At 40.8% G+C, this 25,564-nt stretch overlaps 3 protein-coding genes across 6 annotated transcripts; 1 reads left to right on the top strand and 2 right to left on the bottom strand.

The window, feature by feature from the left end:
• Positions 1-2,523: 2,523 nt before the first annotated feature.
• Positions 2,524-11,413, bottom strand: ppm1aa (protein phosphatase, Mg2+/Mn2+ dependent, 1Aa). Its single transcript, XM_056760684.1, has 6 exons — positions 11,083-11,413; positions 8,768-9,639; positions 8,462-8,579; positions 7,718-7,829; positions 7,402-7,459; positions 2,524-5,985 (listed from the first exon to the last, which is right to left on the bottom strand). The coding sequence occupies exons 2-6, from the start codon at positions 9,620-9,622 to the stop codon at positions 5,956-5,958; spliced, it is 1,173 nt and encodes a 390-aa protein (XP_056616662.1). The 5' UTR covers positions 9,623-9,639; positions 11,083-11,413; the 3' UTR covers positions 2,524-5,955.
• A 493-nt stretch (positions 11,414-11,906) lies between these two features.
• Positions 11,907-16,054, top strand: dhrs7 (dehydrogenase/reductase (SDR family) member 7). Its single transcript, XM_056760850.1, has 7 exons — positions 11,907-12,393; positions 13,041-13,193; positions 13,395-13,501; positions 13,695-13,934; positions 14,844-14,966; positions 15,060-15,275; positions 15,812-16,054. Exons 1-7 carry the CDS (start codon positions 12,264-12,266, stop codon positions 15,857-15,859), a joined length of 1,017 nt encoding a protein of 338 aa, XP_056616828.1. The 5' UTR covers positions 11,907-12,263; the 3' UTR covers positions 15,860-16,054.
• A 254-nt stretch (positions 16,055-16,308) lies between these two features.
• pcnx4 (pecanex 4) lies at positions 16,309-24,556 on the bottom strand. 4 transcript variants are annotated; one of them, XR_008908306.1, is made up of 12 exons: positions 23,992-24,556; positions 22,549-23,347; positions 22,060-22,242; positions 21,000-21,523; positions 20,771-20,871; positions 20,567-20,686; positions 20,108-20,468; positions 19,883-19,986; positions 18,601-19,748; positions 18,289-18,475; positions 16,772-17,096; positions 16,309-16,685 (listed from the first exon to the last, which is right to left on the bottom strand). XR_008908306.1 is itself a non-coding variant. In XM_056760849.1 (11 exons), the coding sequence occupies exons 2-11, from the start codon at positions 23,250-23,252 to the stop codon at positions 16,845-16,847; spliced, it is 3,651 nt and encodes a 1,216-aa protein (XP_056616827.1). In that variant the 5' UTR covers positions 23,253-23,347; positions 23,992-24,556; the 3' UTR covers positions 16,309-16,844. The 4 variants fall into 4 exon arrangements, 3 of the variants coding, with proteins under 3 accessions (XP_056616827.1, XP_056616825.1, XP_056616826.1); XM_056760849.1 differs by having other exon boundaries at positions 16,309-17,063; XM_056760847.1 differs by having other exon boundaries at positions 16,309-17,096.
• Between the last annotated feature and the right edge of the window lie 1,008 nt (positions 24,557-25,564).

The following is a 25,564-nucleotide window of genomic DNA, read 5'->3' on the forward strand; positions in this document are numbered from 1 at the left end:
GCTATCTGCATTGAATAGCACTTTGCTGTACTCAAACATGGGAAGACATTTGATATGGACAGGTGCACTTTTGTCATTTTAAACAGCCAATTTGGGTGTCTGGATGACAGAGGATCGGTGCTGTACAGTCCAAGTAATGTACAGTGTAAAGCCAGCTACATCCCGATCATTCTAGTGCTCAGAAGCTTAAGAATCACCATTCAGTAAACAGTTTGGCCTTGTGTGCACTATTACCTGAATTTGATGCTTATTTTAGAAATAATGACATCGACTGACGCAGGTTATTCTTGGTGAATTCCTCCGTTGAGCTTAAAAAGAACATGAACCAAAATCACACAGCTGGACCCATCTGAGGTCAATGTGCTAACTGAATCCCTTCTGAGGTAATCGGTACCATCAGCACCAATGAAAAGCTCTCTTTCCACTGACTCTACAGGAAGATACTTTTACTGTGGACTGGTCCCTTCACAGGTTTCACATCATCTCTGTGGTCTCATGCTCTTATCACAACCACACAACAGAAAGCAATGGTCTTGTTCCCATGTATTTTGGACGATTATTGCATCAGAACATGCAATCAAATGGCTGTTCCACGCTTCATATAGAAAAAGAATAGGAAAGATTGAACAAATTGGCTTACATTGATGCGCCGCATTTCCTGGCTGTGAACAATAATTTGAAAATGTTAAAATGTACATGCCGAGAGAGACCATTCAGTGAGAAAAGTATGGATTCATGGTAACGTAAATATCCACTCACAATGAGTCGAAACAGGTCAAATATTTAGAAATGGAATATCTTCATGGTGTGATTGAGATTAAAGCAAGTGCTAACAAACAGGATGCTCATTTTAGAAAGCTCCTATCATTAATATAAATATAAAAAAAAAATCTAAAGGCATCCAAAGTCAAAACACATAAGGAACAGTAATAGGATAGTAGGAGATCAGAGAAAAAGGGCTTGTGCAGTATCTAGCTGAAACCTCTGAAGAAAAGGATGTCTTGAGCCTGGAGGAAAAGAACAAAATAAGTGTCTGTAGACAAAAAGAAGATCGAAAATTTTTAAAAAGAGCAAAATTATGCATGCCAATGGTTGCAATACAAACTTGGCAAACAAAGCACAAGGACATTGGTTGAGAGAGAAATATATAAGTTCTCTCTCATGCATCCTTTGGTCAGTCACCCAAAAAAATGCCTAGAGGAACACAGTTGGGTTAAGCTGGAAGCTCAAAACAATTAACGAAAACTCGCTCATTTAGCAACACTGTTCCACACAGCAGTGCTTTACAATGACTGAGAATAACAGTGATAGTCACAACTGCATGCAATTGTAAAGAGAATAACTGAAGAGAAAAGATATGAGAAATGGACAGATGAGTGTAATAGTACACTCAATACTATCTGTCTGCTATTGGCTGGCTGAAATGTTTTGTGCTTGTCTGTGCAGCTGCAAAAATAAAAATACTGAAAAACAATAATGCCACCATAAGTACCTTGTAGTTTTAGTGCAGGTTCTTATTTATCTAATTCTAATATTTTCACTCTTGATGTCTACATCAATGGTCTTTTAGAATTTATACCTTAAACTAAATAAAAACGCTTTGTCAATTTTAACAATAGTCGTCTCTGTTCTAAACAGAATGATGTTGTACTGTGTTCATTCAATTCAACAAACACTGCCCCCACCTGGCACATTAACAAAATAAACTATTAAATGAGCAGAAAGGACATTGAAGCAGACTTTGTAACAAGAATAGTTTGCATGCTCTCAGTGTTATCAACAGATTGAGAGAATGTCAGCCTTAGACCCCAGTCTCGATAAATTAATTTAGTTTTTTTGCAGACAAGAAGTCTCCACACAATACATGACTCCTGTTTTTATTAATATTTTATTAAATATTAAGACATCAGTCTTGTAATGAAGAATTACCGTAAATAATATTCACACAAATTAATGAACACATGAAAAGAAGTCATTAGAGACAAGACATTCAGTTAAAAACTTTTTCAGTAACTTTTTTGGTCAACAGGTTTAACTCAAGAACAAAGCAGACGGGTTAGGAACTTAAAATCACTGTCCCAGTTCTCTCTGTGCTACAGGGAAAAGCTGCAAGCAAACTCACGTCCATGAGTTCCTTTATTAAAACTCCTTAGTCACAGCTGTTTATTTGCAGTATATTATTAATTTACTTTTGTCTTTTCCTGAACCTGCATCTTATCTGCCAAATAAAAGAGCAACAAAATTTCTGTTTAAACTGTCAAACTACAAACAAAAATAAAAATCCGTAGTCGAACACACACAGGATGGTACTATTTTCCAGCAAAACAGTATTAGGTCCATAAATACAAAGATGAAATATGGTACTGCAAAGAAATTGCCAAATGAAAACGCAATCCACTTCAGATGGTAGAGAATTTATTTTTTAAAGAGAACACTAACCTGCATTACACAACAGCCCTGGGCCTGTTTTTGGCAAAATTTACTAGTCAAATAGTCAACCCGAAACAGAAAAACAAACACAAATACACTATTTTCAAATAAAATAGGTTTATTTCCAGTCTGAAAAGATTAAAACAACAAAAACGGACAGTGGAACAGTTAGAAGATGACCAGAGGGTCACAGTGGGTTACAGGGAAAACAGATTATCCTTGATTACTCACTTCATTTTGTGTACATATTTATAAATGAATACAAATATACATATCAATTATTTAACAAAAATAGCTTAGCTTATGAGGACAGCAGATGACTGAAATGGGCAAAACGCAAATCCCGCTTGGGTCGAAGGTGGGCAAAACGCAAATCCCTTGGGTCGGAGGTGGGATTTCAAACGTGTGTCCATGAGAATGTGTCCACTGGATTAAATGCAAAATTCGCTTTTGCACAAAACCGTGGAGGTACGTAGGAGACTCTGTCATATAAAGCCTACAGCAACCTATGAGCACACTGTGACAGCTTTTGGGGTTTGAAGGGTGGGTTTTCGCAGGATGCGTTAAGGCTGCATTAATCACTTGGTTTAAGAAGGCAGGTCCAGATATACCAACGAAATCGTCTACCAAGATAACACTATGAAACTAGCGAACATTGAAAAGGGATTTAAGAGCATAAAACTAAAATACGAGCATATTCGGTCGACTTCAGAAAAGTCAACCAAAAAGCTTACGCACAATAAAAAAAATCAGTTTCATGCACGATATGAATTCCTTGAAAAATGCCCTTGCCAACTTGAGTGACAGGACAAAGTAATAACACATTCATAAATACTTCTGCAGTCAATAACTGGTGATGTATGTTTTCATTGTATGCCATTACCCAGCCTTTTAACTCAATTCTCCTGCCCTAATTGTTTTGATTTAAAAAATCTGGATCTATCTGGACGCATAACATAATGAAGGGATAAACTTGTACAACAGCAATATATAAAAACACTGCAGCTATCTGAAAGCTTCGAAAGTACAGTTAAACGCAATGTCAACTTTAACTTACAAGTTGTTTAAAAGTCCAAACTGAAGGTTAAGCAAACCAACAGCAGCCTGTTAATAGTTGTTCCTCTTGTCTACATTCCTAAAGCGACTACAGATTTCCAGACGCAAAACCCCAAAACACACAAATATATCCTGGCTTCTAATGCCATCCTAAAACATTGTATTAAAGGGATAGTTCATCCGGTAAAATCATCATTCCAATCACTTACTCACCCTCATGCTGTTCCTAACCTTTACAATCTTCTCAGTCTTCTTTCTTAAGTGTAAAGGAAAGACTTGTTAGGCAGAATTGTAGTCCACATTAACTTTCATTGCATGGAAAAAGAGACAACATTGTTTAAATTTGTTGTTGTGAGGTTTACAGCAACAAAAGGGTGATCAAAACGTTTTGTAAATGAACTGTCCCTTTAATCACAGATTTATTTTCCAAATCCTCCCATTTCACAAATATCTCAACTTCCACTGGGGAAAACATACATCGCACACAAACACAATGATCTTTAAGCTCATGTTATAACACAAGCCAAAGCATAAATGATACAGGGAGATTCTTTCTGTTTACATTAGCTATACACTGTTAGATTGTCATTTTAAAACAATATTAGTTTTAAAGTTTATTAAAATCACCCTGTGAGGTTTTTGAAAGACTATACCCTTATTTCAGTATGCAAACATATGGGATTAGGAAAAACTCTATTATTCAGACTCAAGGGACTTACTGCAATATAATCTATTCAACAAACATGATTTAGTTTAGGGAGGTAGGGACACAGACTCTGAGGATAATTTTTTTACCATGTTACACTTCAGACAATCAAAGAACATTTGAACAGAAGTGACAATCTTTTAGACCTCTCAAAGAAAAGAAAATCAGAACTACACGTTACATATAGCATTGGAGAAAGAGGGGAAAGGGGCAAAAGGAAATAACCAAAGAGCATTTAAAGGAATAAATCAATCAATCACATACTTAGCAGCAAACAGGACTCTGTTGCGCTCCCTATTGGTCAGAGGAACACGTGCAAGCGCCGCACTAGGAGGCCGGCTCACTGCATTACACTCAATTTGTTCTTTTACAAAAATGTTCAAATTAAAAACTTGAAAGACATCCAAAAAACGAAGAAGGATGCAGATAATATAATCAATGTAAAATAAAATAGTTGAAGTAGGAAAAAGCCAAAACATCTGAAAGCATGTGACACTCTCTCTCTCTCTCTCTCGGAGCAGTTCGGATAGATGAGCGAGTGCTACAGCTAAAGCCTTATATGCGTGTCAAAAAGCTTAAATATCCCACATCGTTTTAAGCACAATAAAACATGCAATCTCACACACATCCATTCACAAAATTCTCACAAACATCCACACACACTTAACAGGGCATCTCAATTTTGAGTGCTTCCTAACAATTCCTTTTCCCAGCAAGCACATGTGCTGGTCTAGTATGTTCCTATTAGTTGTCTTAAAAATCAAAAGCTGTGGAACACTGAATGAAGAGAGTCCTAGTGTTGATGACGAAAGAAATGAGGGGGGGGGAGTCAAGGTTGGGCCAATCAGGTAACAGACATTTACGCATAAAACAAGCTACACTATGGGAATAGTTGGGGAGGTTTGAACATGCACACATATCGCTTATTTATCACTCACACTTCTACTTTCTTACACACGCACGCAAGTTCAGCTTATTTTAAGCAGGACTTAAAGCGGTTTCCTCAGAGGAAGAGGGGAAAAAAAGACCCCACTAGAAAGAGAAAAACAGTAGTACTAAAGAGAACATAATTACTGTCATCTGTGCCGTAGATTTACAAAAAAGCTTACTGTACTGTGCTGTGAGCCCATATAATTTACCCGTTTCACTTATAAAATAACAATACAAAAAGGTTTTGTTTAAAAAAAAAAAATAGACATTAAGGGAAATTGGGGAGGCCGATGCTGTGATGGTTTTTGCCAGTTGGATAGGAAACAGAAAAGCAGGCGGGGGCATAAAGATGTGCCATTTTTTTCCTTTTTATAAACTTAAAACAAGCTGCATTTGATACAGGCTTTTCTTTGTACAAGACAGTTGCACTTCACAGAAAATAAAAGCTGAAATTTACAAACACACAAGGAAATGTGAATCAAATTAATTATTACACCAACAAAAATTTAAGAGGGTTAAGGATAAAAGGTTGTGGGAAGAAAGTGATTCGGGACATAAGAGTATGCAGACATTTCCAGAAGGTACCATTGCCTTGCTCTGAGAGGGAAGGTTATGTGAACAAGGGAGAAGAGACATAAGCCCCTTCCTCCTCTTCCTCTGAGCAGTCCAGAGCAGCCGAGCTGGGCTGTGGTAGGGTTCTTGTGCAGATCCTGTAGTAGTTGTCTGTATGAGGGTTCTTGTGCAGGGTTCTGGTGCCGGGTCCTGTTGTGGAGTTCTTGTGCGGGGGGGTTCTGGAGGGTTGTAAACTCTGTGCAGTGTATAAAGGGGCAGGGCTACCACATGTCATCCGTGGATGCAGAGTCCTTGAATGGAGAGAGGAGGAGAGCAGCTTGTGAAATGCCACCAAGCTCCTCATTTCCAACCACTCAGGAAATGAGGTGTGTTTTACACATCATTAAACATAGATAAAATGAATAAATGAGATATGTGAGGAAAGTGAAGAAATAATTCATTTTAGGAAATGGCAATGGAAGCTTGCTGGAAGGATTGAGATCACCTTGGGCTCAAGAAAATATCCAAATTGAGAGAAATGACAGCATTTGGTGTATTTGAGGAGCTTTCGCAAAAAGCTTCACTTTCATGAAACATCAATAATTAACTGAATGGTCAGATTTTATAAGGAAACATGAATGCGGGAATGAATGCATAGACATATCGACGATACTGGAAGTCACAGTATCAGACAAGCACACAAATAGCAACATGTTTGCAAAAAAAGGACAAAAAAAAAAGATGCTCTGCCATCTAAACGTTTAAACCTAGACAATATATCTGACATTCAAGATGGTTTTGAGTGTATCTATAAAGCATAAGGAATTTAGTTATATAGATCAAGATACATGCTGAATGCAAAAATCTGAAAATATCAAATGATAATTGTTTTAACAATATCTCCCAGTCCATGTATATATTTCATTAAAGCACCGGTTTTGTCTTTGACTGCCCCGGTAGCGATGGGTTGACTGATGCATTGCAAGAAACTAACCTGTAACAGTGCTAGTCACAACAGCTTCTCTGGACTTTTTTTATAGTAGCTGACAGGGATTCTGTTAACTACTCTTGCTATTAGTACCCCACTGGCTGTTATAACACACTGGCTCTAAAAATGTAATAAAAACCTACAGCTTCCTTGAAAGCGGTACTCAAGGATGCAACTAAAAGTGAAGCGCCAAAGAGGAAAAACACCACCAACGTATCATACAGCATTAGCCCACAAATGCTCACACCAACCCACCAGAATTCACACTTAGCAGGCTGAACTGCCCCTCATGAATAGGAATGAGATGACATAAATAGGGAGAATAGATTCATTAGGAGGAGAGCAAAAAGAACAGAAATGAATAGTTTTTTATGACTTCCCATGTGGCCTGAAATGCTTTTGAAATTAGGGGAGACAAACCAGAAAAACAGACAGGTTTGCATGTCAAAAAAAAAAAAAAATCAAAATCCGAGCAACTGAAGATGCTGATTTTAAATTAAATCTCACACACTACAAAAACATTTTTAGATAAATAAATGCAGATGTAAATAATAATTTTATTTCTAATCTATTGGAATTTTCAAAGCACTGTCTGAGCAGATATTATGAAGTGGGGTGGCAACATGCACAAAGAAATGACTTGCTCAAGATGACAAATGCAGTCATGCAGACACACACAAAAACAAAACATGGCAGCATCCACACACACACACACACAGGGTCAGTGTGATGTACTCACTGTATCCTCATTCCTGTACGGGTTGAGTTTGTTGTATACAGCTTCAACTACATTCCGCCTATGACAAACACAAACACAGGTATAAGCATCTAATAGGAAAGCGGGGGAATATGGTAAGAAACAGCAGCTCTCCTCTAAAATCTAGTTGGCTGCCTTGTTGTCTATAAAGACGTGGTATAATGTCAGTTATGAAAATACACATTTCTCAACAGGTGAGACTGATCCACCAATTATTCATAAAAATGTTGCCAATATGGGCCGATCACAAGAGAGACATAAAGAGAGAGAGAGATAAGGGAAGAAAGTGCAAACTCACTTGCTGGCCAACTCTCCTCCAGGTGGTAAATTGGGGATGCTCTCAGATCCTAAAGTTCGCATCACGTGAACCAGGTCTGGCACGCCTTCGTCCCCCTGCCTCTTAAGAATCTCTGTTTCAGAACATTTAAGAGAAATCAATTTCGTTTCATTTTTTTATTTGGCTGAATGAAATCCAGCTCACTGCTTAAAGGGATATTTCAGAGGCAAAACAAAATTTCCCATGTTTAACTCACCCTCGAGGCATCCTGACTGAATATGACCTTCTTCTTAAAGAATAATGCAGTCGGAGATAGAATATCACATATCATTTTTCTTTAAAGTGATAGAATGGGAAGTTGTATTTAGAAACTCCAAAAAGTGCATCCATCGATCAAAGAACAAGCCTCTGGTTCACGTGCATTCGAGGGAAGTTGATGATGTTAATAGCGCTGTCAATATGGATATTTCTCTGAAACAAATGGATCGATTCGCTTCAGAAGACCTTTGGTAAGACCACGGAGCAGTTTCGAGCGGTTCTTTGATCGATGGGTGCACGTTTAGGAGCTTCAAAAAATTGCACCCCATTTACTCCTGTTCTACCGCTTGGAAGAAAAATGATACGTGGTATAACTCAGACTGCATAATTCTTCAAGAAGAAAGTCATATTCCGTCAGGGTGTCTTGAGAGGGAGTAAAACAAAAAACAATTTTGTTTCGTCTCTGAAATATCCCTTAAAGTTGAACAACAAGCAGTTTGAGCCTACCTTCTACTCGACTCTCCAGGTACTTATCGAGCTCTGCCTCTCTTTTGACAGCCTCAGGAGAAACCTTCGGTGCATTGACGAAACACACCAACACTACACTCATGTTGTCACGGCTTCCCTGTCCAATCACAGATGAAAGGAGCAGTTCAAATACAGAACCAGAGAAGCACTGAGCATAGATTTAACACATCCGAGGGTCTTGCGAATAAGTGATTACTGTAATATTTATCAAGTTGCGCAATTATCAACAAATGTTACAGAAACATACATTGGTTATTTCTGGTGAGAGTGTTTGTTTACACCCACCTTATATAAACAGGTATCTACAATTTCATTGCAGATCCTCTCCAGATCATCAGTCACCTCAAGCCGGGAACGAACAAAATCACACAGCTCCTCATTAGCCATCACATCCCAGATCCCATCACAAGCCAGTACAATAAACTCGTCCTCCTCCTCCGATCGCTCTATAGCATACACCTCCGGCTCCGGAGACACCAGCTGCTCCGTGGGACCCTTCCCATGCACGCACTTATAGTCAAAGTCCCCCAGAGCCCTGGACACCGCCAGAGACCCGTTCACACGCTGGATCATCACAGACCCTCCAGCATTCTGAATTCTCTCTTTCTCCAGTGGATTGTTGGGTTTATGGTCCTGTGTGAAGAAGTGCACAACCCCTCCGCGGCTCAGCATCCCCCGCGAGTCTCCGCAGTTGATGAAGTAGATGTGGCGGGGCGAGATGATCACACCGACAGCCGTCGAGCCGCTGCGGTCTGCTCCCCCATGCTTCTTCTCCGAGATCTGCCGCATGTGATCGTCGATCTGCAGAAAACCTGTACGAATACCGGTTTTCACACAGTCCACGCTGGGCTCCGCGTCTGGACCGCCACCTCCGCCCCCACCCTGGAAGTCAGGGTTGCTGGTGATGTGCTCGAGGAGGTGCTCGCAGCAGTATCGCGCCACCTGCGAACCCGCGTGCCCGTCATAAACTGCAAAGAAAGACCAGGGGTCGAGGCCATTGGGCAGACCGATGACAGAAGTATGCGCATCCTCCATCTCTACGCGCCAACCCTGCATGCTGCTTAGGCCGTAGCGCAGGTGGTTTCCCTCGCCATGAGCGTTGTGCTTCTCCATCTTTGGCTTATCCAGAAATGCACCCATCTTTATCGTTTAAGAATCTGAAAGAAAATATTCAAGGATGATGAAAAATATAGAAAAGTAAGTGTGGGCTGAACTAAGCACTGGGTTAACCAATGCTTGTTTTTAACCAATGCAAGACACTATATGGAAGACACTGAAGACTTTTTATTGTTTAGTGAAACTAGCTGTGTGGTATTTAAATTGTTTACTTTCTAGAAGAACCAACATTATCCTTCACATTTATTTATTTACAGTGCATTTGCCTATAATGGCTGAAACCATACCATACCATTGGCCTCTTTAGAAATAAACTAAAGGCATGGTGGGAGTAAAGGTTCAACACAAATACAATCCGGGAATATGTTCAGGTTGACAACCAAAATTTGGTTTATACAGTTAATCAAACATCAACCTTAAAACTGATCAATAACTGACGTCAATCCCAATAAGCATTTACCAAGGGCAATGTCAGCGTATCACACAAAACAATTGGGTTACATGAACCTGTGAAACCTGTAATAGGAGGGATGGCAGTTGGTATAAAAAAAATACATTCACTACTAGAATCAAGTGTATACGCTCACACACCAAACACACGTCTCTATTTATAATTCACAACGACTGAAACTCCCAAAGTCTTGTCATGCCACTGGCCACTTTAGAAATAAACCAAAGGCATGCCAACAGAAACCAGACGCAAGTTTAAACACACAGACACACATAACAAAGGCAGCCAGACAAACACAGAAGGTTCTCTGCCATGTATGGCCGTCGGCTAACACAGTGTTATGCAGACTACACACTCTCTTACTAAACATAGAAAAGTACAGATGGATTCAGACCACAATTCACCACCCATCAATCATAATCATCAAACTGGGCACAAGGCCTGTGTATTGAGAAAATGAGCCTGTAAATGCCTGACCAATATATAAATGTGATGAAGCTGCAGATTTGGGCTTGTTGCTAAAAGTAAACTTCAGGTTCAGACAGGCGCAATGCATGTTCTTCGCCCTTGTTGGTGGTGCTAATATTTGACATTTAAACAGGCGCGTGCAGACCTGCCGCATGTTCACGCGCCTGTATTCCACATTACGTCATGGTGTCGCGAGCCTACTTATGGATTAGCATCATGCTAACACTGACACTCCCGTTAGTACTTGACATGATCTCGCTGTAATCAAAACAAGTAAACAAAGTACAGTCTTCTAGCGGGTGTAACGTTAAACGTGAAAGAGAACGAGTTAAATGTCTGCGAGACGTTCATTGACGGAGTATGAAGTAGGTTAAATGCTGACAAGGCCCGCATGAAGCCTCGGGATAAAGTGTCCCGCTTAGGGGCCTCTGAGCGCTGTGCGTCGGATACAGGCGGAGGGTCAGCCCGCTAAGCTCACGCAACAGCGACATACTCCCTTAGCATGCATGCTATCAGGCTACGTCTATCATTCATATATGTATATCACAAAAGCAAAGTAACTTACCCACTCAACAAGTCCCAGAGAGCTCTGTAGCGAAGGATTTCACAATAGAAAGAGAGCGAAGGGCGAAGAGAAAGTAATAGATATAAACTGAGCGCGGCGGTGGAGAGAGAGAAACAGGCTGGTGGCTTGTTTTGCTTTGCATTCAGTCTGTGAAAGAGCGAACCTCCATTATCTGTCTGAACCAGGAATGCATCATTCCCATTTATTTTGCGTCCCGAATGTATGTGTTAAATGAGAAGTGGCAGATTTGACCGCAAATTTGGTCCGCTGTGTTCGGGACCGAATCTCTGCACACCAGCAGCAGCGAAGGGACCCGGATGTGGATTGAGCAGGGCTGCGTACTTAAAAGAATGACATCATCATCTCTCCATCATCATCCTCATCTCTCATTCACTATCCCCCAATCTGCACCTCATTCTGTCATCACCATTACATCCTTAAACCATCGATCCTACTTCCATAACCCCTCAAAAAGTGCCCCTTTTAACCCCATTCTAAATGTATACAAACTGTCTTGAGAATTTAATGCAATTTGTTTCATACAATTATTGTCTAAAACATTTTTATTAACACTGCCACACATTTGTTCAGAAATTGACCAAAAGCCATTTCAATGGACAAGATATAAACGATTAAATGTTTTAATTCAGTTAGATCTTATATTTGCTTTTATTGCATTTTATTACTGTATAATTGCATTTATTACATTTTATTAATGTATAAATGTATTAATTATAAACATTTTATTCTCTGCATAGCACAGGCCAGTTTTTTGTACAGTAGTAACAACTGACGTAAGTAACCACGTGACTCTTCGTGAGGGTTGTTTTGACTTAATATGTCGACAGACAACAGCGTACCAGCAGCACTTCATATTTAACTAAACGCGTATGTCAGAAAATAAACGTAATCATAAACAGTGTAACCGCTGCAGTGCGCACTATAATGACAGAATCTGAACCCGGAAGGTTTTGAATGATACAGCGGGTCCTGCCGGGTCGTATGCGATTTTAAATCCGCAGATCTGATACGGAAGACGCATGTTGTAATTCACACACAGAGCTTTCAAGCGCTCTGCTTGCGCAAGGAGCACCAACGTTATCAGCCAGATACACTTTAACCTCCGTACTTGCTTCGGGAGTTTGTAAAGTCTCTAAACTCTTGCGTCAGCGCAGAATAAAATGGATGTGTGCTGGTCATGTGTGATTGTCTTAGGAATCGCCGTTTATGTCTTTACGCAACTTCTTCGCTTCATTTTCGGTGATGCCGATCTGACTTTATTATGGGCGGAGAAGTTCGGCAGCACACCAGGTAAATCGTTTAGAAAAGGACATGCATTTTTCTTACAGCAATAATGTTTTGTATTCATCACCGTTTGTATGTCGAGACCAACGGTAGAAGGTTATTTGACTGTATTTGTATGGGCTGTCACAACTTCAAGTGTCACAACTCTACGATTGTGGAATTGGCACCATGTGGTTGACTGTGTTTAAATAGGCAGGTTCACACAATCCATCTTCATTCATACAAATTGAACTAGTATTTGACCGCGACAAGGACATACTGTGCACTTTCGCTCAGTTGCAGCACAAAGGTCATGGGTTCGAACAGAACAGTAAGCCTGTCAAATGCATACATGTCAGAGATTGGATTGAAGTGCGTTCTGTTTAAAAAATAATGTGCAAGAAAGAATCACACCGTACACGTTTCTCTATATCTGCATTTTCTGTCTTCTATTTTGAATTTGTATATTTCATCACTGCATACTTTTATAAGGAGCAGTGTCTACTTTTAACTATATACTGCATCTCTGTAAAAGTAGTACTTGTATGTACTAATGTAGTGCTGACCCAACCAATAGGTTGGTAGGAGATATATACACTGAATTTGAATTCACTTAATTTTACAAGAGCTCGTTTAACACGCATACAATGCCATGTTTGTAATAATTTTTTCAGAGGCAAAGTTGCGAGGCAAAGTTGTCTGGATTACTGGAGCATCCAGTGGTATCGGGGAGGAACTGGCCTATCAATTCTCTGCGCTTGGTGCTCGTCTAGTGCTGTCTGCCCGTAGAGAGAATGAGCTGGAGAGGGTGAAGCGCTCATGTTTAGGTATGATAAGCTCAGAGGAAAGCGTGCAATACTAGAGTTAACGCACAAAAGCGCCCAGGAGTCAAATATGTACACAGTCATTCATGTCTCTTTATAGCCACTGAGTGTGACCCTGAATGTCTGTCCTGCATTACACAATCATGTGCTGAAAGCATACACACTATGACACAGAGCTGAAATACATTCTCTTTCTCCTGATAGAGCGCTCCTCTTTAAAGGATGAGGATATTCTTGTTATTCCCCTCGATTTGACGGACCGTGCATCGCATAAGGAAAAAACGCAGACAGCTCTGAAGCACTTTGGTGATGTAAATGCATCCTCTTTTTCACACCAGATGTTTTTTTATTCTTTTTAACTGAAATAATTCAGTTAGTCTGATACACAAATAGTCCAGGATCAAGTTCATGATCAAAACCTTGCACTGTTTTTCTAAAGATTTCCCAGTCTTGTATTTTTCATTAAATAGTCTGACGACTCTTTGGTTGTGTCTGCATTTTCAGATAGATGTGTTGATAAATAACGGTGGTCGGACCCAGCGGTCGATTTTTATCGACACAGATGTGGATGTGTACGAGGCACTTATGGAGCTCAACTATCTTGGCACCGTATCTGTCACTAAGCAGGTGCTACCCCACATGATGCATCGTGGTAGTGGTATCATAGCAACCGTCAGTAGCGTCGCAGGCTTTGTAGGGGTACCACTAGCAACAGGGTATTCTGCAAGCAAGCACGCAGTGCAGGTGAGAGCAAACATCACACATTAGTTGACCAAATTATCACAAAACATGTACATGTTGTAACATTGTCTGATACAGGAAATATTGTCATATAGACATTTATTAAAACCAAGTAAAGTGACGTTAAATATTTGTTCTGAGTTTGTCACACAACAGAAAATTGTGTTTTTAACCAACAGCCAAATTTGAATGGAGAAAAAACATCCAAGTAATTAAAATAAGTTATCAAAATCTTGGAAAAATAATCAGGACTCTGCTCTCAAATGCTATGGGCGTGTCTGCTGTTGGTGCTGAAGAAGCCACGCCCACTCACATTGCTCCACCTGAGTCGCCAGTAGGTTAATATGAATGTTTTTATGGGAGGATTTGAATTCAAACACCCTCGAGTCAATGCGCACGATATTCATCAGTAGATAATCAATGAAGGAAGTCGCAATCACGCGCAGTGATCCCCTTCCGTTTGGGACGTTATTCTCCTTCGACCATTCCCTTCTGTGTAACCGTTTGCTTGTTATTTGGCATGAGATTTGTTTAGTTTGGCAGAGTGAGAGGGTGAGAGAGCCTGAAAGCGTGTGTGTGAGAGCTTGCAACCATGAGCTTGTGATTGAGGAGACGCCTGATGCTAGGCGATCTAGTGAAATGGAGGGGCCATGCATGCTCGGAAGCTCCATTGCATCATCGACCCCCCTGTTTTAGCCCCGCCCAGAAAATCCTTGACAGAGAATTGGTGAAAAACTGTTTAACGGTTTTAACTCTACAATTCAGTACTACATACTTCTGAGTCTTGTTACCGTGTTTCAGCAATACATTTCTAACATCTACAATGTGTTTAGAAACAATTCTCAGAATTCTCAGTACCCGGACTTTAAAAGAAAAAACTCCTGAATGGAATAAAATCTGTTGTTTCTGCAGGGTTTCTTTAACAGTCTCAGAACAGAACTCGCAGATTATCCAAACATCACTATCAGTACAATCTGCCCCGGACCTGTAATATCAAGCATCGTTCACAATGCTTTCACCGAGCAGCTTGAGAAGGTGCCACATCAGCTCAAAAAGCAAAAATGTTCACCATTACACCAGAACACTGCCATTTGTCTTTTTAATTTATTTTCACATTTCTTCCACTAGCCTGTTTCCAAAACTAGTGATCAAACGCATAAAATGTCTACAGAGCGCTGTGTCCACCTCATACTGGTAGGTCTGGCCAACCATGTGAAAGAGATGTGGATTGCTCAACAGCCCTTTCTGTTGTTCTGCTATATGTGGCAGTACACTCCCACTTTGGCTTGGTATTTCACAAATATTCTGGGTAAAAGGCGTGTGCAGAACTTCAAAGCCGGACTGGTGAGTACTGTTTTAAATGAATACAGATTAGATATTAATTCAAGTAGATTATATTGATAATACACTGCAGTTAGATTGACTATAAATATTTGATCCTTTACCTGCCTTCGAGTTGTTCCAAATATGTATAAATGTCCTTGTTTTGTCTAACATGGAGAAAGATAGTTGGAAGAATGCTTATAACCAAACAGTTATTGGACCCCATTGACTGCCATAGTAGGAAATATTACTCTATATTTTCTGTTCTGTTGAACACAAAAGAAGATATTTTGAAGAATGTAGGACAGCAAACACTTGTGGGGTACTTTTGACTACCATTGTCATTTAGAAGTCAAAGGAACGAAAGAACTGTTTCGTTACACGCCTTCTTCCAAATATCTTTATCTTTGTTCAAGCAAACAAAGTAATGTATTCAGATTTGGTATGACTGGAGAGTGAGTAATTCATGACAGAATTAGCATTTTTTGGTGAACTATACAATTTCGATTCATGTCTCTTCCCTGATTTTTCTCTTTCTGAAACTTTCCCTTTTTTAGGATGCAGACTCGGCATACTTTAGCAAGCCAAAGAACAAGACCACCTGAAATTGTAATATTTTCATCTTATTCTTAAGTATAAATGTGTGCTTTTCTGAACAATCTTGGAGTGGAAGGACCAAATCAACTAAAACAAATCTATTAAACAAGGATTTAGACTCCCACTATTTAAAGAAAAAAGGGAATATTTTGCTTGCTGTATTAATAACAAATTCAAATAATAAATATAAAGATTTTGCCGTTGATGCATGTATCAGTATTTAAACAATTTGTGATAAAAAAATGATGGATAGGAAAACATAAATTACAGCTATACAATTACACAACTATAAAAATACCAGGCCAAAGTACAAGGAACAAAGAAAAAATGATATTTTCCACGAGGTGCTCAAATGTTCGACAAAATGTTTAATAACCATTCAAAAATGTAACCAAGGCACATACTTCAGATTGGACAAACGGGTTCATAAAAGGGCAACAGCATTTATGTCTCTTGATAGCACTCTTGATAAACAATATGCTTAATGTGAAAACGGAAAAATTAAATAACAAAATCGGAGCTCAATGCGAGGTAAGATTTAGTCAAGGACACACAGAAGTTCCTACTTACTTAGGTCCGTTGTTCCGAAAATAGGGCACATTTCCCGGAGAAAAGAATAAATGCAGGCTCTGTGTCTGAATGAGTCTATGGTATGAATGTGTGGAGTGTCTGCTTAATAGATCAGGGCCAGTTCAGGAGAATAGGTTTGTTAAAATCAGTTCATATTTCAGCTGCAGACCTCTATTAACCTGTGTATTCATTTCAGATCGTAATGTTACTGTAGAGGTTCTTCAAATTTAAACACTTCATTAAAATAGTTTAATTCATTGTACCCTGTAAAGGAAGAAAAGAAATGCATTTGACTGACTTCAGCCAAAAAACGTGGCTTTAAACCATGAAATTGTAGTACTGGGTAGCACCTGTTTGAATGTTGATCACAAATGAGAAGATGTGCAGGTAAGAAACTTCAAGGGCTGTAACACAAAGTGACTATCATAAACAGCACAGGTGGATGAGCGGGGATGAATAGATGGGGTATCCCAGCGGTGGATCAGCTGCCTGAACAGTCAGGTTCCTCAGCATCACTGGATGGGCCTGAATACTGTAGCGCTCCTCGTCATCATTTGTAGCATATAGCAGCTCCCAGGACAGGTTGGCCCACTGACCCCTTACACCTTCCTCATTCAGAACTCCAACCTGCACCAGATTCTCCTGCAGGGATAACACACGGCTTGTATATGTCCCCTATGAAAAGACAGGAAGGTGATTTTAATAATGATTTTATAGTTGGAAATGTAAGGAATAATAAATTATGCAATCCGATTGTATTGTTCAACTCAGCGGGAATTTTATTTGTCCACACTTAAATCAATTGCAGCCATTAGGAACATATTCCGTACTTGGAATTCTAGACCAATAAATGAAGTTGTGGGTGGGGCTAGCCAATACAACATAAAAAATATACCAAGAATTACATTTTTGTTGTTGAAATGGCAAACAAAAACATTTAAGTACTTGGGGATCCACTCAAAAAAAAAGACATAGGAAAAAGGCAAAATATTGTTTTTGGACAACTATCTACAACATTTTGAGATTATTTAAATATGTGGAATTGAATCCCTTTTTTAGTTTTATCTGAAGAATTGAAACAATAAAATGAGCGTATTACCAAAATTCCTATACCTCTTTCAACATTAACCTGTAGAAATAATGGGAAAACAATTCATAGAAAGACATAAAATGCTGTCACACTTTATCTGCCAGGGCAAAAAGCCTAGAGTACGATTCAAAACACTACGATAATCAAAGGGGGATGGGGTCTCCCTTCATTAAAGGATTATTATATTGCAGCACAAATTAAGACAGTAGCAAACTGGTAGGATATATCCCTAGAAAGCAGAATATTTTATTTCGGCTGTCTATGTCCTGATACAGTATCGGTGGATAAAGCTGGTAAGAAGAAAATTACGCAAATGGTTAAAACAAGAGAGACCAACTATAGATTATTGGATTGATGTGACAATTGAAATTTATAATGGAAAAGGTCACCTTTTATGTTAATCAAAAAAAGACTTATATATAGAAATTTAATCCATTTTTCTAGAGACAAGCATGAAAATATGTTTATATGTATACATATGTATGTATGTGTTGTACATTAACACATGTTCCCTTATCTCTTTAAACTGAACAGATTTTAATTAGGCTACATGTTTTTTTCCTGGAAATTTATAACTTTACCTATTTATGTCTATTCATTTTTGCCTCTGGTTCAAAAACGTTAATAATGTTATGAGTCCAGAGAATACCTTAAGTGTAAAACAGTTTGTTTATCACCGCATATATGCTGTAAAGACGTCCAGATATACAAAACTATTTATTTGCTTTCAAAGGACACGTAAGTGTACTCACTTAAAATAAAAAATGTTGTTCTTACCATGGTGAGGTCATGTCCAAGAGAGAACAGGAAGGGCTTCTCCTGTACAACACTGTCTTGCCAACCACAGTCTGTTACCAGGCCGATGAACCAGTTGTCATGATAATCCTGTAAAGTTGTGTAAAGCTCCTCCAGACTCTCCACTGGACCAAGAGATGCTTGGTCTACCAAAAGTTTGACACTGTACCTAAATACAGAGAATAATCCTTAAATCATCAAATTTGTATTGGTTATAGGAGGAAATATAAACTGATGCCTCTTCACAATGCAGTAAATGCAAAACTTGTATGGAATCTCATTTGCTCATCTCACCTGAAAGCCCTGAGAGTAAGCTGATGCAGCTCTTTATTGGTTCGTAGCCACTCCAGTCCCTCGGTCCATGGGCCGTCCCCACAGTACAGCCTGAACAGCAGATTGGGATTGAACACCTGAGTGTCTGCTCCCAGCGCCACACAACACGACAGAACCACCTGGGTATACAGCTCCAGCAGTGCACGGTCCTCCCGCAAACCTAGCGTCACCTGCTCAAAGTCTCCTTCTCCAAAGCTCTCCACCACTAACCGGGACAAACAGAAGAAAAACCAGGCCTCTGGGAAGCAAGGCTTCAAAACCTGTATCTTAGGGAAAGGTAAGGGGGCGGTCCGCCAGTCAGTAGGCAAAGAGAAGAGTTCTGAGTGAGGGCTGGTGAAGTGGAGAGGCTGAGAGTTGCATGGGACTGTAGTTGAAGTGAGAGTGGGGATGTTATCCTTCCCTTTATCTACAATGGGCAGGCCGAGCCCCAGACCCATGCCCAGAGGTCTAAGGGTGGGAAGCGAGGACAGTGCCATGCTTTCATATAGACTGTGGATTTCTACAGACCCTGGCAAAGATACCCCCAACCCAAGCTCCTTCTGTTTTTCTTCTGTCCGTACCATCATTTTTATTGGCCGCCGCACAGGCATCGGACCAAACAGATCATCCTCATCTGACCAATCAGTAAAGGACGTTAGGCTGGAACTGTCCTGCCCCCTAAAATGAGAAGAAGAAGAGGACTCAGGACGCACTTGAGAGTCTATTCCAACTTTGACCACAGCTGGACCAGGCTCCAGGTGCACGGTATGCTGGGAGCTCTGCGACTTGCGTCCAGAGGTCTGTACAGACTGCCCTTTCGTTCTATGAGTACCACAGGTCAGATCCTGCACACAGTAACGCAACAAAATCCAGACGAGTGTTTTAAGAAAATCCGAGTTTAGCTGACGCAGGTGGTCAGGGGAATCGATGATCCCTGTTAGAACATTTTGAGCATCAGAGTAGACCCTGACGGGCAACACGGAGCAGGGAGTCAGAGCGTTACCCCAGTGAGGGTTCAACAGACGGAAACACTGACCGGGACGCTCCACATGGTCGAAAGCCCCTTCAAACACTTCGTCAACACGTCGAGCCTCAACGGTGTGGCACGATGTTTCCTGTAGCTCTAAACCCTGTGATAAAAACAACACATTCAGTCAAACATCACTCAAGATATCAAACAGTGATAAAACCAAAAACTGTTGTATGCAGCTCATCTGCAATTTTAACTATTTATTCATTTAAAAAAGGAAGAAAGTATGTGTACCTTAATATTGACAGTGCAGTAGCCGTAGCCTCTTTCGAGAACTGAAATCCACAGAAGCCGACCTTGGAAGCGCCCAAGGTAGTGAGTCCCAGGAGAACAGGAGCCTACAACCAGTTACCAAATAGTTAAGAGATTCTTAAACCTAGTTATTTAAGCATTTAAATATCCATGTCACGCAAGTAATTTTAACTGTGATCAGAATTTTTGGGATATGGTGTAACTCACCAAAAGTGCCATTAGCAAGTGCTGGTCTGATAGCTGATGCCAGTCTTTTGCAGAGCTGCTGGTAATATACAGAGTCTGGGCAAGGGCAGGCGGTGCCCGGGGTGCCCGGCCAGGAGCGCAGTGGCCTGGGGAACCCCACCAGGAAGACAGGTAGTGTAAAGAGAGGGAGGAGAGGGGCGGAGAGAAGGGCAGAGAGGACCACCACGGCCAGCAGCAGTGGACACAGAGCAGCGTTCAGGGCCAGCAGAGTGCCTGCGGACTGACGCCGCTGTTTATTCTCTGTCCAAGATGTGATCAAGACCGTAAGAGCGAAATTTAGCTTATACACAAACTGAGACACGCGATTGATGATCAGAGAGACCTGTCAGTGAGAAAGAGAATGAATAAAAAACACATTATGGTCAACATAGTTATCTTAAAAGCCTATGTTAGCCTCCAAGTGTTGTTTTTACAACTTACCAGAATCAGCTGTACCGTAGTGCCCAACTCATGCCAGTGATTTGCTCTGTGTCCCCCAGCGAGCCTGATGATCACCACCAACACCATCTGCAGCAGACCAGCTTCAGAGTTCTGCCACACCTGTCGTACGAAAGCCATAGGTCAAGGGGTGTAAACGGGGTTCTTCATCCTCATAAAGCTTTAAGTTTTGACAAAATGTCGTACCACCCTGAATGCTCGCGTGAAGCCAATAGCGAGGGAGGCCGTGTGCAGCTTTGCAAGAGACTCGTCCACAGACAAAAACGCTATCATCGCCAATGGACTGACTGCAAAGTCAGACATGACAAATGCATTAATAATCATACACATCTGGAAATTTTTCGAATCTTTCAAAATTAAAAAAAAGTCAAGATCTCAAGATTTCATGCAGGTGGACAAAATTCAAAAAGCTCACCCAGGTTCAATAGCATCCTCCTGATTATCCCCGCGACACGTAGCCCACGAGTCTTTCTCCTAAAAGCCAGTGCTGTCGTGACCCTTTTAGGATAGAGCGGGTTAAGCACGGCCCCTCCCAGAACACACGCCCCCTGAAGCTCTCTCAGCAGACGGGTAATGAGAAACAGGGCAATAAGGAGCAAGCCTATCACCCCCTGTGGGATTAAAGGTACCACAGAAGACCCCGAGTTCTCTGTAGAGTTCACACTCAATGTCCGATTCCCTAATGTTTGGTTGGGGTACAGCTGATGAAGGAGGCCTGCCTCAGTCAAGGCCCCTAGTAAGAGCAGCAGGGAAAGAGGAAGACCCCACCAGCCCAGACCCAAGGTTGCAGAGCCCCCCTTCACTAGCACCAGCAGCTGGCTCAGGTCCTGACTTAGGAGGTAGCCCGTGGCAACGGTGAAGAGGACAAAGCCCAGGGAAGAGGGAATAAAGAATGTACAGATGGCAACACACGTAGATGACAGAAACATGACCAACAGCCTGAAAGAGGAGAGAAAAAATGTACATTTATAAGACACTAAAGCAGTTCATATAGTGTCATGACATTTACTGTTTTGGGTATGTGACCAGAAGAATTCAGAGCAACGTTACTCACTCACAAGGCGCATGGAAAAAAAACAACCAAAGAGAGCAAAGTAAAATCCAGCAACACTTATCGTAAGGAACAGATTTATTTTATTGACTAAAAAACAATGCCTTGTTATGGGTATGTAGCACAATCAAAGGGACAGTTCATCCAAAAATGATTTTGTTTTCATCCCCATTGACTTCCATTGTATAGACATTTCTCAAAATATCTTCTTTTTTGTTGCCCAAAAAAAGTCTGGATGTGTTTTTTTGGGTGAACTATCCCTTTAAATCTAGACTACTAAAAAAATCAAACACATGTCTATGACAGGTCTGGAAATAATGTTAACTTTACTCGCCCCATTTTTCCATCACAAAGGAAATTGTCTCAAATCAAATAAGAAAAGCAGGAGGATTCTGTTTCAGTGAAAGCTGGGCACGATGCTCACCTGATGTTGGTGGACATGGCCGACCCACCCAGGCCATGCACCAAGGTCTGTTCCATGGCCCATAGCAGAAGAGCGTCCAATGGCGAGAGCATTCCCAAAGCCCAAAGCACCGGCAGAACCACAAACAACACGTGAAGCACCTGAGCCGCTACCTGCAATTCCACAACAGCAGAACCTGCAAATCTTGAGACAAATGAGAGAAAATTGGACCCTGGAAATGAAAAAACTACACATACTGATGGCTGATATTGCTTACAAACCATTTTTCAAGCAGTTTTGATTGTAAGGCTAAGATCTATTGGTTCACATTTCAATGCTAAAAACGTTTGTGTTCTACTGAAAAAAGTAAGGCATGAGGGCGAGTAAATATTGAAAGCATTTCAATATTCTGGAAATTCTTTAACAATCAATATTATAAGCATTTGACGTTTCTATCCACCGCCTACAAAACGATACTCAGTAAACATTTCAAAAGAGAAGATATTGTACCTCAAAGCCAGGTCCACAGCGATAAAGGCGAGAATGTAGAGGGGTCTGGTGAGAGGCGTGATTTCGTACGTATCCTGTGGTTGAAACGTGGCCGTTTCTGTCGCAGTATTGACGATAAGCGAGTACTCCGCGATACACACGGTCACCCAGCTCAGGGCAAACAAAGGCACGACAGCACCCAGTCCGACTCCTGTGTGCCCATACAAGCTGCCCAATCTATCCGGCAGCAGATACCATGTAGACAACCCGCACAGTGCTCCGGCAAGCAACGTATGCAGAACCACATTAGCCATAAACTTTTTCCCGGGCACCACAAACCGTACCGTATCAGGTGCCACGCAGTGTGTAAACTCCACCTCCTCCTCATCCGCGAGGATGTTATTAGCAGCTGGCAGTCTTTGTACCACCCCTGTCCTCCGTGCCATACACTGTGCCAGTCCCTGCACGGTGGCGCCCACACCCAGCATGAGCATACCGGAAACAAGGCCCGCCCAGGTGTCGTCCAGCACCCTCAACTGATACAGGGCCGTCCCGATGCCGCCCAACAGCCATGGGGTCAAGAATAACACCAGCTGGTGCACGTACACATACGGTGGAGCACAGTAGCCGAGTTTCAACCTCGGCCCTCCCAACACAGTCTGTGGGAAGCGCTTCCAGAAGAACTCCTGCTTGTAGTCGTTGAGCAGGGGCACATCTGGTCCCATGGTGATGAACGCAGCACGGTGGGAACAGACTCAGTCATCTCCTCCAAACAGCTCCAGAACACACACACATGCCCTGTGCCGTTGACAATGAGTCACTGGAAACACACATAACCACAGACATGTAGCAGGAATTGGATAGACTAGAGTCGTTTACAAAAGTAAAAATCAATTAGAAATACTGTACGTATAAAACGTTACTTTAAACTTGTGCATGTAAACAACTGATTCCCAGTTTACCTGTCTGTTGCCATGAGCAAAATAGCATGCAGAGAGGTGTGTGTATCCAAAACAAAAGCAGAACATAAACACAGCTGGTCCAGAGGGTAATTTGGGTCAAAACAGCGTTAAAACATAACAACGACTTTACGGGATGGTCCTTTGAATACACATTTCTGATCCTTTGATTTATTTATATGCATCAGATTTTATTCAAGGCAGTCGTGTTGTGAGCTTCCATCATGCGATCTGTTCACATGCTTACCCAGGAGCTATGACAACCAGAGAAGCAAACATGCACTTAACAACGCATAACAATAACCAAACACACAACGTTTATATCACATTACACGATTACGTTGGCCTGACTGATCCCATACAGCAGGTAAGGAGAGCAGGGGCGAGGGAGCGGGTTAGCTCGGCTAGCGTTAGCTGCTCCTGGTTGTGTTTAAAAGGCGATATGTTTTTAACGGTTTAAACGTACAGAATAAAAACGCATTTTTGGGTATTTAACATAACCTACCTCTGACCGAGACATGTTGGTGGGGCTCGCACAAGGTAGATGGAGTTTTGTGGGGCTAAAGCCGATCCGTTATCCATCGTCGCGTCTGCTGATGCTACAGTTGCGCAATGCGACCTGAAGGGCGGCGATAGACGACACACGGCGATGGATGGCTGTATGTATGTATCAAATCACATTTATTGTCAAAACATCAAACCACAGAAGTGCAGTGGTGGGTGAAATTGTTTATAAAATACAATAATATACAAAATTTATGCAAGACAAAGTATATGCATTATATGTAGTACACAATATATACATTGAACATTATAGTTTACACACTTTAGACCACTTATAAGATGTAAACAATGGACCAGAAGCCTTCCGGTTTTAGTTCTTCTTTTTCTTGAATGTCACATAATTAAATCTTAAAGATATTTGTTTAACATTTTGATTGGGTAATAAAGGTTTTGTTTGGTTTTGTTCAAACATTTGGGTAGGTCGAAAAAAATTCAACAGAAAGTTTTTCTGGACCATATTGGACCACGATTGTGTATGTCTCCTGAAGTGGTCTATATACACAAAACCCCCACAATATACGTATACCCAATAGAGTATATGTACAGTATGACTGTATAGGTGTATGTAGGTCTATGTAGATGAAGTATATGGATGGATAGACTGTGTGGATATGTACTGTATGTATGTACCTATATAATTATATATATATATATATATATATATATATATATATATATATATATATATATATATATGTAAAGTCGGTAAGGGTGGCTGGATGATATGAGGAATGAACAGATTTACTGTAGATATACTGATGGATGAAAAGAAGATAGATGATATGCGTCAGGATCCATAGATTAAAGGACTAATCTCAGAAGATGATAATAGATGTGAATTCCACTATCATTACTGTTAACACAGACATCTCTGCATATGAAGAGACCGATCAACCAGTGAGGAGTAAACTGCCTCTGACTTCCATTAAACAGAACTTGGACAACACATGTGTTCTGTGTTATTTCCACAGCAGGATCACCATTGAATTCCAAAGAATTTACTTCTCCTTTCCTTTCTCATTTTCTTCACATTTAAATATATCTTTTCATTCTGGCAGTTTAAGTTCTCTCCGTTTCTCCCCCATGCCGACCCCTCACCATTATGTTTCAGAGGAAAACAGGAAGAGAATTACCCTGAGCTTTGATGACAGGTTTTTACTGAACACATTATGTGAGTGATTGCCTTTGAATTTCTCCAAATAGTCGAGATTCAGTTGTGCTGTTAAACTGCCCTCATGATAAAGGCCACTAAAAAACAGGCAAAAACCTCCGCTCTATTTTCAGTGTCACAGTCTGACACAAATCACTGTTTGCTATAGCTGTAACAAGAACTCTTCCACCTAAGAGAGCTCGAAATGGGTTTATACTCGCAGAAGAAAAGCTGATAGCAAAACTTAGAAATGTGTGTTTTGATGTGCTTTTTAATGCACTTAAATGTAAAGTGGCTGTGTAAGGCCCTGTGCTCTTCCTCAGTTATTGCTACTATCATGTTTTTTTCCCTAACCAACAGTAAT

This window comes from Triplophysa dalaica, chromosome 11, assembly GCF_015846415.1.
Source record: "Triplophysa dalaica isolate WHDGS20190420 chromosome 11, ASM1584641v1, whole genome shotgun sequence".
Lineage (NCBI taxonomy): Eukaryota > Metazoa > Chordata > Actinopteri > Cypriniformes > Nemacheilidae > Triplophysa > Triplophysa dalaica.

Coding starts and splice junctions, on each gene's coding strand:
- ppm1aa (XM_056760684.1), bottom strand. CDS start 9,622: ATGGGTGCATTTCTGGATAAGCCAAAGATGGAGAAGCACAACGCTCAT. Junction 7,460..7,717: donor GGAGGAGAGTTGGCCAGCAA/GTGAGTTTGCAC, acceptor TGTTTGTCATAG/GCGGAATGTAGTTGAAGCTG. Junction 5,986..7,401: donor CGTACAGGAATGAGGATACA/GTGAGTACATCA, acceptor TCTCCATTCAAG/GACTCTGCATCCACGGATGA.
- dhrs7 (XM_056760850.1), top strand. CDS start 12,264: ATGGATGTGTGCTGGTCATGTGTGATTGTCTTAGGAATCGCCGTTTAT. Junction 13,194..13,394: donor GGTGAAGCGCTCATGTTTAG/GTATGATAAGCT, acceptor TTCTCCTGATAG/AGCGCTCCTCTTTAAAGGAT. Junction 15,276..15,811: donor AGAACTTCAAAGCCGGACTG/GTGAGTACTGTT, acceptor TCCCTTTTTTAG/GATGCAGACTCGGCATACTT.
- pcnx4 (XM_056760847.1), bottom strand. CDS start 23,252: ATGGGACCAGATGTGCCCCTGCTCAACGACTACAAGCAGGAGTTCTTC. Junction 20,469..20,566: donor CTACGGTACAGCTGATTCTG/GTAAGTTGTAAA, acceptor TCTCACTGACAG/GTCTCTCTGATCATCAATCG. Junction 19,749..19,882: donor ACTGCACTGTCAATATTAAG/GTACACATACTT, acceptor TTTTTATCACAG/GGTTTAGAGCTACAGGAAAC.